Raw genomic sequence first — 11,155 nt, forward strand, 5'->3', positions numbered from 1 at the left:
ACTTTGGTTGGATCTGATTTACGAAAATATATATACTTTCACCGATTAAAATGCCATGCCTAGGTATATCTAAGTTATATGTAGAATGTTTGCAAACAAAAAGGTCTTCGGTGAGGAATTTTTAAGGAACACCTGGGGTAAAAGCGCAAAAGTGACAAGGGATTTCATAAAATAGGAGTGAAAGGTGTGGCTAAATATGTAAATGGTAAATGGTTTTGTATTTATATAGTGCTTTTCTAGTCTTGGTCAAAGCACTTTACAGTACAGTTTTACATTCACACATTCACACACACACACATTCATACAGTGCATCTATTCGCAGCACGTTTTAATTCTATGGGGGGCCATTTGGAGTTCAGCATCTTGCCCAAGGACACTTCGGCATGCAGATGGGTCAGACTGGGGATCGAACTGCCGACCTTCAGGTTGGAGGACGACCACTCTACCCACCTCAGCCATAGCCGCCCCCCTCAGCCACAGCCGCCCTAGTTATAAATATGTCACTTATCTCTTATTCCATAATTCCTGTATAATGCATGTAGTAAAATATAACATTACTATCCATTTAGAATGATTATGCAGTTTGCCTTTGTATAATATTGGTAAAAATTAAGCTAGAGATGGCTAACGGCTATTGGATGGTCAAACTTAAATAAAAATCTTCTGTATGCACAGAGGCCCACAAAATGAAGCTGAATCTTTCATGAATAACCTGATCATTATCACCAGCGCAGGAAGAGATCTGTTTCCTGAACTTGAAATTCACTTTTCGTTCTTTTCTGTCTGTTGTAAAGAAAATCACGTGAACTCCTCAGCGGAGGTAAAAGGTCACTTCCTGCCTCTGTGTACTGCACCCAGCTGCTCCACCTCTCGCCTGAATAATGCGCAGGACTTGTTGCTGTTGTAAATGTGACCTTGCAGTGAACCTCCTGCTGTGTTGTGCATGTTTGAAAAGCAAACTCCAGATTTTATCTTCAGGTAATGTCTGAAAATAGCTTATCTTTAATTTCAGTTTCTGACACCTACGATTAAGTAGATATCAGATTAGAGTAGTCATAATTAAAGTTCATGATCTACAACACCATTCTTATGAGTTCAACAATTACCAAGCTTTGCTTGTGTTTGGACTTGTGTTTTGTATTTGGTTGTTTGCAGTTTCTCTGTTTCTGTGTCTCTCATGCTTAACCTCCTGTTACTGTCTTAGTTCCGGCCCTTGTGATCGTCTGCACCAGTTCTCATGTGTTTCACAAGTGCTCAGTTATCCCTTCCTGTCTTGTGTATATAGTCTTTGTGTTTCCTTTTGTCTCGGTCAGCTCATCTGTTTACACATTGTGTTTCAGTTTTAGTTTAAAGGGGACATATTATGAAAATTCCACTTTTGTAGTGCTTCTACACGTTAATTTGGGTATCTGGCATGTCTACCATCCCCAAAACTCTGGAAAAAAACAACTTCCGCGATTTGTTGTGGTTCCTCTATGTCAGAAACGATACGCTAGAGTGCGACGCATGGTATTACGACCGAAATAAACATCATAGTCACACCATGCCCATGTAGGGAGTCTCGCTACATGGCCTTGGATGAGCGAGCTAACGCTAGCCTGGCTCCACCGGCCCGGTTAGCTCGCGAGCTAACGCTAGCCGGGGAGCCCGGGGTGAGGGGGGGATGACTCAAAACAGGTCAATCTGTTTTGAGGGCTGTTTTAGACAGGGAAAAAAGGTGCTTTTTTTAAGGATCCTTGTGGTATTTTGACCAAAATATGTTACAGACATTTCATTAAGACCCCAAGGAACCATATCAACTGTGGTAAAATGGGCATAATATGTTCCCTTTAAATTATTAATTTAACTGTTAATTCTTTGCTGACTGCTTAATACCTGAAACCGTAAGGCTGTTACATTTTGTTTCTTTTTTTGCATTAAATTATCGACCAACGACCAAGCTTCTGTGCCCACAATTGGGTCCTATCAGCGGCGCATTTGCACATCAGGGTTATTTTTGGATATATCAGATTGGCATGTATGGCAGGGCAGGGTTGGGTGATAAATATATAGTTTAGCCGTCCATTGTGGGTTGATTTATTGGGAGATTGTTTGGCCGATTTGTCCTTTTATTTGGTTGATATAAGGGTCTGCCTTCCTCTGGAATTAATTCAACTGTTAAACACAGATAAACAAATATGTTATATTTAAATATACAGTTAGTTATTTTCAGTTTTAAAGCGTGATCATAATGGGATGAGTATCTGCAGCTAGAACAAAACAGGATGTTGGCAGTAGTTCTAGTTTATAAATAAGGGTTTAATATACTTTTTTTACTGATGATGATGAGGATGATGATGAAAATAATTTTTTATAAAACTTTAAATAACTTAGTGTTTGTAATAATAACGTGTGTTGTATAAAATACAAATTAATATGTTTTGTGGAAATGTGTGGATAAACGATCAGGGCACACAATTTATGGTTCATGGGCACTGGAAATATCTCCCCTAAAGCAGAGATGAGTAGCCAATAAGGGACTGTTGCAAGGGAAGATATGCGTATAGCAAAGTAAATTTGGCCGATCAACATCGTCGCAAATAATATGGGAAAGGTTATTATTCTAGCGCCCAAGCCCAGTCGCTCAGTGTTGGTGGTGGAGGAAGAGATATGAAACATTTATCAGAGAAAATAAAGAAACATGATTCTACGAGGGCGCACAGTATAACTGTGTCAAACTATCATATAGTAAGATAACCAGTAGGAATTCAGAGGATGGGAGGCTTCGCCTATCTGATGTACATACACAACGTAAGGGGATGCTGAGTCTGGGCATGTCTATGACTACGCCCCTTCCTGCTTGTTCACACACACAAACACACACACACACAGGCTCCCCACCCCCTACCCAGCACATTCCACAAGCTTTTCTGACGGACAAAGCAACATGTGCAATGACACGTGTGAACGCGCACAGCACACACAAACTCACAAAGACTAATAAGGGAAAAAATAAATTGCTAAAAAGTTAGATCTGAACAATTCATTGACATTTTATTGAAATTGCAGTATTGCTAAGGGCAATATCCATATGTAAGGCTTGTGGTACTACAGAGATACCAGGCAAATAAATCACTTTCTCCAGACATAATAGAACATGCGGACCCTATGAAAAATGAACAAATCCTTATTTTACATTATTTTGTAGTGAACATTTTTAATTGAAATTTCCACAAATGCGGCCTCATGCCTAAATCACAGCATTTGTCAAAACTAATCACTTAATGTTTTTTGTCCTATTAAAAACCAATTCAATACATTCACAAAAATACACTCTCAATCACTCTTTTAAAGCCACCAATGAACACATAGACACACACACACAAACATTAAAACAACTTCCACTTACTAAAAGCACATCTGGAAGTAACATTCCAAGAAGCATTTGCAATGAAAATGATAGACTGAAAATAACAGTGGCTGAGGAAACACACACACACACACACACACACACACACACACACACACACACACACACACACACACACACACACACACACACACACACAGATAGTGCTTACATCACTGGATTTCAGGTGTCTGACTTGTACACTAGTTATAAATTTGGACACTCTCAGAGGAAAAATATCCAGACAACAAAATAGTCGAAATAGAACTTTGCACATACAGTGCAAAGACAATAACTGAGAGCACAGGTAGACCAACAAAGGATAAGGTTGGAGTTGAACTGAAAAGGGTATGTTCATTGCATATCAGCTAATTTCTCTAATAATCTTCTACTAATAGAGCTTCATTTTATATGAACACAACATGTGCAAGTTCAGCGATGTTACAATCATGCACAGGTAGAGGTAGGCACTGTGGTCCAGGTGATGCGTGGATTAGTCTGTCAGCTCATTCCTGTTAGCTATTTATCACCAATTAAGGTAGCTGTTCACAGCCTAGGGCAAGACGGTTGTCAATAGATTTTTTATCAATTCAGTTCATTTGAGATAATTATTTTCAGCCCAGAACCATTAGGTTTTCCCCATTAATGGTTTTGTCTCTGTTCTCTTATTGGTCCATGAGAACTGAGAGGTTGTTTTTTTAAGGACCTGACAACTCCAGAAATGTCGAGTACCAGGCAACCTGCACTGATGTCTTGCCAAACTCTTATCCATTATGGGAGAACGACTTGGCCACAAGCAGCATCATTTGTGACCTTTATGTGTGTATGTGTGTGTGTGTGTGTGTGTGTGTGTGTGTATGCGCGTGCGTGCGTGCGTGTGTGTGCACAATCCTTTTTATTACCTCTTTAGGACCTTGCCAGCATAAGCACCAACTTTGTCAGCACTGGAAACTTCATTGGGACCAAAGCTTTGTCCTAATGAGGCAAAACACCGTTTCTCAGGCCCTGATAAATTTTAAAGGTAAGACATGAATTGGTCGTGATTAAGGTTATAGCAATGGCTTTGACTAGAATGTAAACAAGAAACTGAAGTCAATGCACAGCTATCCTTATTATCCTTATTAAGGATAGCTGTTCAGACTTGTGAGTGTGTTGTGTGCGTGTCTGAGAGATGTCATGGGCAAACACTTGTACCTGAGCTCAAGGGTTAGTGTTTGTACAAAATGTCAGTCATGTTAACTACAACCACTATTGCATTCTGTTATGTTATTCTTTTTATCTTATAATTAAAGGTGTTCACAGTTGAACAGAACCGAACTGGGTGTCTCAGGCTGTTTTGCTCCATTGCGTTAATGCAGCCTGGAATGTCAGAGTGGGACCAGAACATGTCGTGATCAAAAACTGTGTGTGTGTGTGTGTGTGGGTGTGCGTGTATGTGTGTGTGTGTGTGTGTGTGGTCACTGGGTCAGTAAGTCATGGGACCCTCTCTGATCTTTGCAGGGTTCGTGCCCTGCTGAAGTCCAGTACCAGGATGTGGCAGGGCTGGGAGGGACAGCTCTTATCCTGCCTGACCTTCTCTAATCTCCCATGTCATCCAAAGACCCAATGCCCTCCTTCTCTCCCTTCCTTCAAGTGCACTCTCTCCATTACCTTGATTTAGTCTGCTACTGCAGACACATTATGTTTGTCCTTACCATTATGACTGATTAAAAAAAAAAATTATTCACATTCTCATTAAATTTAGTATGACTTTCTGAATAAGCTATGTAGAGATGCAATTTTTTGACATGTCAGTGTTAATAAACAATATCACCCTTTAATACCGTGAATTCAATAATTCATCAGTAAAGATTTTTCTCATCCACAACTGAGAAGGAACTTGGACTCTGTTGTTTTAACGAAGTAACTCATACAAAGCTAAGTAGCCCAGTAAGAGTCTTCAAACAGCAAAGCAGTGGTTTGAGTCGGACAAACTGTCCATTAAGCCAACCATAAACAAGCAGTAACAGAAACCAGAGAGCATCACCACTTATTCTAGAAATATCCGTTTTTTGTTTGTCTGTGGCTTCCATATCTCAAGAGCAGTTGATCCTAAAGGCTTGACGCTTGTGTATTACACATATGTGTGTATATGGACACATGACACATTCAATATTTGAACAGGAAAACAGTGCTTTCTAGCAGCGGCGGCTGGAACTCATCAACGAAAATTACGTTGATAATCACGACAACAGCACGTTCACGACAAATGGCACACCCAAGACAACAGATTCTCCAGTTCCTTGTGCAGCAGTGGTGGCCTTGGGGTTCGGAGGACCACAACCAGTCTTTTTTTGCCTTGACTCAATTAATGCAGGCCATTGTTACAGTTTCAGAAAGAGACAGCAGCTAGCATTACCACGGGTCAGAAAAAGAGCCCATTCAACACAGGCTTGTTTAGAATGAACACTGCATTAGTTTATCCATCTCAAGACTCTCACTTATCGGATGTAGACAGATAATTCTGATCGGCTCTTCAACGAGAAGAATTAAGCCGCTTCCAGATATGCACTGAACAATGAAAATTCAGAAGGTCTGAATGCGTGAACGAAGAGTTCGATGGTCCACAGACTGAAACCGATGTGAGGACACAGCAGGATGTCCTCCGCAGGAGTTACCTCTCGCTAGCAGATGTGTTGATGAATTTTCTAACGGAAGACAGATATTAAACAAATTTAAAGAAAATCTAAAAGAAAACAAATATCAAAGGATGAAAATGCAGCGCCATACGTAGAAGACACAGACGTCAAGAGAGTTTTTGGTGATGAGGGCTGACACAGGTGTCATTGTGTTGATGTGCTGTAAACAAAAACACATGATTATTTCCTGCCCCCGCCTGCTGCACAACCGATTACCTGAACGCTCCGCAGATATCTTTGCTGTTGTGAACACGTCTCACCCAAGAATCTCCCACTGTGTTGTGCATGTCTGAAAATCTGGAACCAATTCTCTGGACATCCTACAGTGACTACTTTACATAAGAATAAAGGTTTTGAATGTCAGCATCATTAATGGTTCACTTTGACAATGTGAAACAAATCCTCTGTAGACAGTCACATACAAAAATGCACCTTTTTAGTTATGCTTCTTAAAGCATGCCTTACATATGCCTAGAGATCATGGCACTGATTAATAGACAAGAAGATGAGACATCCATTCAGCATCAAGAGACAGAGCTGTTGATGTTCCTATGACAGTGGTTTCAATTGGTAGATACAAACAGTCATGCCAAAGCAACTACGGCAGCTGGCTGTGGCCAAAGGCTCCACCAATTTGTTTAAAGGCACAAATCAAACATGTCTAAACAGAAGAACTAAAGAGAACAAGAATAAAAGAAGTGGGGAAAGCTTTTGTTGTCCTGTCCCTGAAGGGTCCCAGGACATGATGGATCACACTGAGGAAGGACAATATCCGTTCATTCCTCTCCTTCTCTCACTGAACATACTCCAAGGAAGTAAACATGAGTGTGTGTGTGTGTGTGTGTGTGTGTGTGTGTGTGTGTGTGTGCCTGTATATGGAATAGTATTCAAGAGAGAGTGAGCAGAAACCAGAATGGGCTGAACCAATCAATCTGTACTACAAAACAAAATTTTATTCATTGAAAAAGCTAGAAAATAAACATGCCATTCTAAGTTAATACTGTGGTGCTGACCGCAAATATGGCAAACATGTTAAAGTACTTTCAGTGCATTATGACACTGTAGCGGGTCAGAGGATGTGAGCTTGGTTCTTTTGTGTTGCCCAGGACACATTTGCGTTCACATAGCTGAAAGAATGTGACTACATGTGGTCTGAGTGATCAGATCTCAAATGTGTCCACTTGTGATCAGATCTCTTAGAACGATGTTTATACCAGGTCTGAACGTGGTCTAATATACTGCAGATGCTTCACCCCCGAACTTAAGCATTGCTTAAAGTGAATGCTCTAAATTGACTGCAAATAAACTAGTATACTATATACTTTAGTGAGATGAAATGATTAAAAAAAGTACCGTTATATAAAAATGTTATACAGTTGTCTCCAATAGTTTGAGAATTTTGGTCCGCACTGTATTTTGATTTTTTTATGTACTTAGATCAAGTCAACGCAAGTACCGTCTCAGTTTGACAGACAGATCTAACAGAGACAAATAGTGTTCAAATCAAACATAAAAAATGGCAGAATGACTTGCTTCTAAACACACACTCACGCACTGTATTTTGATTTTTTTATGTACTTAGATCAAGTCAACGCAAGTACCGTCTCAGTTTGACAGACAGATCTAACAGAGACAAATAGTGTTCAAATCAAACATAAAAAATGGCAGAATGACTTGCTTCTAAACACACACTCACACACAACATTGGCTAACACTCATTTCCTGGAGACTTACTCTAAAATTAACTTTAAGTATACTACTTGCCTAACTCTAACAATACCCGAAGCTTTGAGAATCTCTTCACCTTAAACTGCAATGACTTGTGGACTTGAAAAAAAGTCCCTATTCTGTAACTGTGTAAACAGATTTAGGCCCCCACAACATTAGTAATACCTGGACCACACACACACACACAGACACACGTATACACATACACACACACACCCAGTCTGTATTCACGGAAAACTTTTCAAGGGTATGCTTACACTGTGTTATTAGTTCTTCTTTCTTAGCTGTCTAGGCTGTTTAACATCCGAACCACTTTGCGTACCCCGTACCCCAGTTTGGGAACCGATGGTCTATGGCAGGGGTCACCAACCTTTTTGAAACTGAGAGCTACTTCAAAAGGGTAGTACAAAGGGCTACTTGTTTGATACAAGTTGCAAAGATCACCTTTTAATAATAATAATACTATATGTGAAGAGACTGTCTGATAACGTCAATGTTAATTATTTATCACAATAATTATTAACAATGATTTCCACAACAATGATGGTAGGAAACAGATATATTAAAACATGCAACATTTATTTCTGTTAATCTGTTTCAACTTTGCTTAAATTCAACTTAATTTAAGTACTTTGGTGACATTTATCACTACCTTCCTCCATCAGTCTGTACTTTTTCAAAAATAGAGAAAAAAATTATTAAATTACAATCACTTTGTTACAACGATGATAAAGCTTAACCAAAAAGAACACATGCACGTGACTGGGGTGTAATATTTCAAAGTGTCTTCGTAATTTGTTAGGTCCCATACTGTCAGCAGTTTTCAGACCTAAAATACAGACTGGTCTCTCCTCAAGTTCTCCTTCATTCACTGTGAACCCAAGAGCAAGACAGGCTTCATCATACTTTCTTTTCACTCTGGTTTTTGAACACTGTGTCTTGTTTGTCCCTGACCGGCTGCTTCACGGGAACGAGCTCTGATCTCATGTGTGTGTCTCTGAGCGAGTGAGTGGGGGCGGAGCCCCGGGGCTTGTGTGTGTGTGCTCTCTGGAGACACACAGACACATTTTCCGCCCCTGGTATTTCATGCTGGCCTGATACGATGATGATTTAACAAATAACGTTTTTTTTTAAATTTATTTTGGCATGTCTTGAATCTGTCGGGCTGAGCTGGACCCCCTGGCAGGCCGTATCTGGCCCGCGGGCCGTATGTTTGACACCACTGTTTTAGATAGTCAAAAGTTTTTGCAAAAGCACCCCCCTGTGGCCATGTATTGTTGTCTTATTTGTCTCATGCTTCAACACCTATATTTCCTTCTTGTTAATGTTAATGTGGCTTTTACTACAACAACACCCTTGCTTGAAAATCAATCACCAGACGACAGCAGCAGCAACAGAAAACACAGCTTTTTCTTTAGTAAATACTGATGTTCTACCTCTGATGTTTGGGTGTATTTTTGGCTTTAACTAGTCAAGCACTGCCTACCTTGTTTGTCCATGCAGAGACATTGCTGGAAATGTAATCTACCAGTGAATGAAGCGACTTTATACACTAACTGGTCACAAATAATTCTTGAACAAGGATTTACCATCACCGTCAGTTCTACTAATTACTAATCCTGCAGTTGTTTTTTCCATTAATCAATTGTTTGGTCTATGAAGTTTCCAACACATTGTCCATATTCTACGGTGACGTTTTAGCTTTTACTAATTTGCAGCCCTAAACCATTCTTTCACAGAAGAAGCTGCTCTGTGGAATAATCTAGTTTTAAGACGGCAACAACAAATCATATGTTGATTGCAGGGGTTGTTTTCTCCCGAACAATTATGGTACAACGTGTGTTTTTGCGCTCATGCCAGCAAACAAATGATTATTTTAGATCTTAACAAGAAACTAAACCGTTTCATGCTATGTTATTTAATGATCCTGTCCTGATTACGACCGCGTTGTCTCTCTGAACAGAGGTACATGAGCCCGGAGCTGCATCCCCACGTTTGCTTTCATTACGCGCCGCAGCAAAGCAATCCAATATTACAGCACATACCTTCGAAATCTGATAAAATCCCCTCGAGGTGCTCATTCACTGAAAGCTCCGACATTGTGTCTGTGGGCAGGAGGGTGCGTGGTGCCGCTGCAGATCAGGGGAGGAAACCGCAAACAGCAGAAAACTAAGATTGCCTGGGTTGGAATGACCAATGTACAGTGACTGAGTCGACTGATCTGCGTTCCAAGTATCTCCTCCGTATAGTGTGCGTCCTCAGCGCAGAAGCTCCAAAGTGGATGTGTAGCTCAAATACCCGGGGGCGGGGGGGGCAAAGGCTGGTGGGTGGAGCAGCATGCAACACCTGGAAAATATCCTCAGTCAAATTTCTCTTGTCTTTGCTTTCCTTCCTCCCCCAGGCGTGTTCTCCTCTGGCCAAAGGTCTCAGATAGACCTTTACCTGCACCCTGTTAATCCTGTCGCATGGTTAGGAGAGTTTAAAAATAAATTAACACATGCAGTTCTCCTAACGTTTAGAAACTAGAGAAAAGAAAATTCAACAACTGTCCAACAGGTTTCCTCTACTTTGCCATCTGACAAAACAAACTTTAAACAAGAGAACAAAATCACTGGCTTCCAGTCAGATTCATATAAAAGTTACACAGCACATTGATCAACACTTCCATTTTTGAAGCAAAATAATTCAATATAGACAATGAACGGGTAAAGTAATTAAAAAAGGAATCTGTTATATATTACTTGTCATGTGCACTCCTGTCTCTTGGCACCACACATGAACAAAGCTATCATATAGTTTATTGTATAATTGATTTCTGCTCCATTCAGTGTAAAGGTATCTGAAAACTGTCAAACCAGCTGCCAAAACCACTTCTGGGTAAGTCAGCAGCTCTCTCTTTTTACATTACATAATAGTAAACAAGATGTCCTGATGTGTGTACAAGACAACAGTGTTGGTGACCGATCCTGCAATGACAGCTCTCCCTTTAAACAGTAGATGATCTAGGGCTCTGTGATTACCTCTGAAACCCGTGTTTATACCTTTTACAGACCAGAAAGGTTGAAGGAAGGTGCAACATTCCCACCTGGAACTGGCTGTGTAAAAGTGCCTAGAGTGTGTTTGCTTTCAGGTAACCAGCCAAACCCCAGGCTGAAGGCGACACACACACACACACACACACACACACACACACACAGACAGACACACACACGTCTCTGTGCAGACCATGAAAAGCCACTGTGACGTTAATCCTCCCTGGTTCAGAGCCAGAGGGCTAATGAGACCCCACTATCACCTACCCTACCCCCACACTCTGCCCTAATAGGAGTATGTGTGTCTGTGTGTGTGATTGAGAGAGAGA

At 40.5% G+C, this 11,155-nt stretch overlaps 1 protein-coding gene across 1 annotated transcript in view; it reads right to left on the reverse strand.

Moving 5' to 3' along the window:
* septin12 (septin 12) overlaps positions 1-10,071 on the reverse strand; it is a 73,435-nt gene extending 63,364 nt beyond the window's left edge. Inside the window, exon 1 of the mRNA XM_053443137.1 lies at positions 9,840-10,071. Within this exon, the coding sequence (XP_053299112.1) occupies positions 9,840-9,894 (55 nt within the window). The 5' untranslated portion in view covers positions 9,895-10,071. The remainder of the gene's footprint in view (positions 1-9,839) is intronic.
* Positions 10,072-11,155: the final 1,084 nt, after the last annotated feature.

Source organism: Pleuronectes platessa, chromosome 16 (genome assembly GCF_947347685.1).
Source record: "Pleuronectes platessa chromosome 16, fPlePla1.1, whole genome shotgun sequence".
NCBI lineage: Eukaryota > Metazoa > Chordata > Actinopteri > Pleuronectiformes > Pleuronectidae > Pleuronectes > Pleuronectes platessa.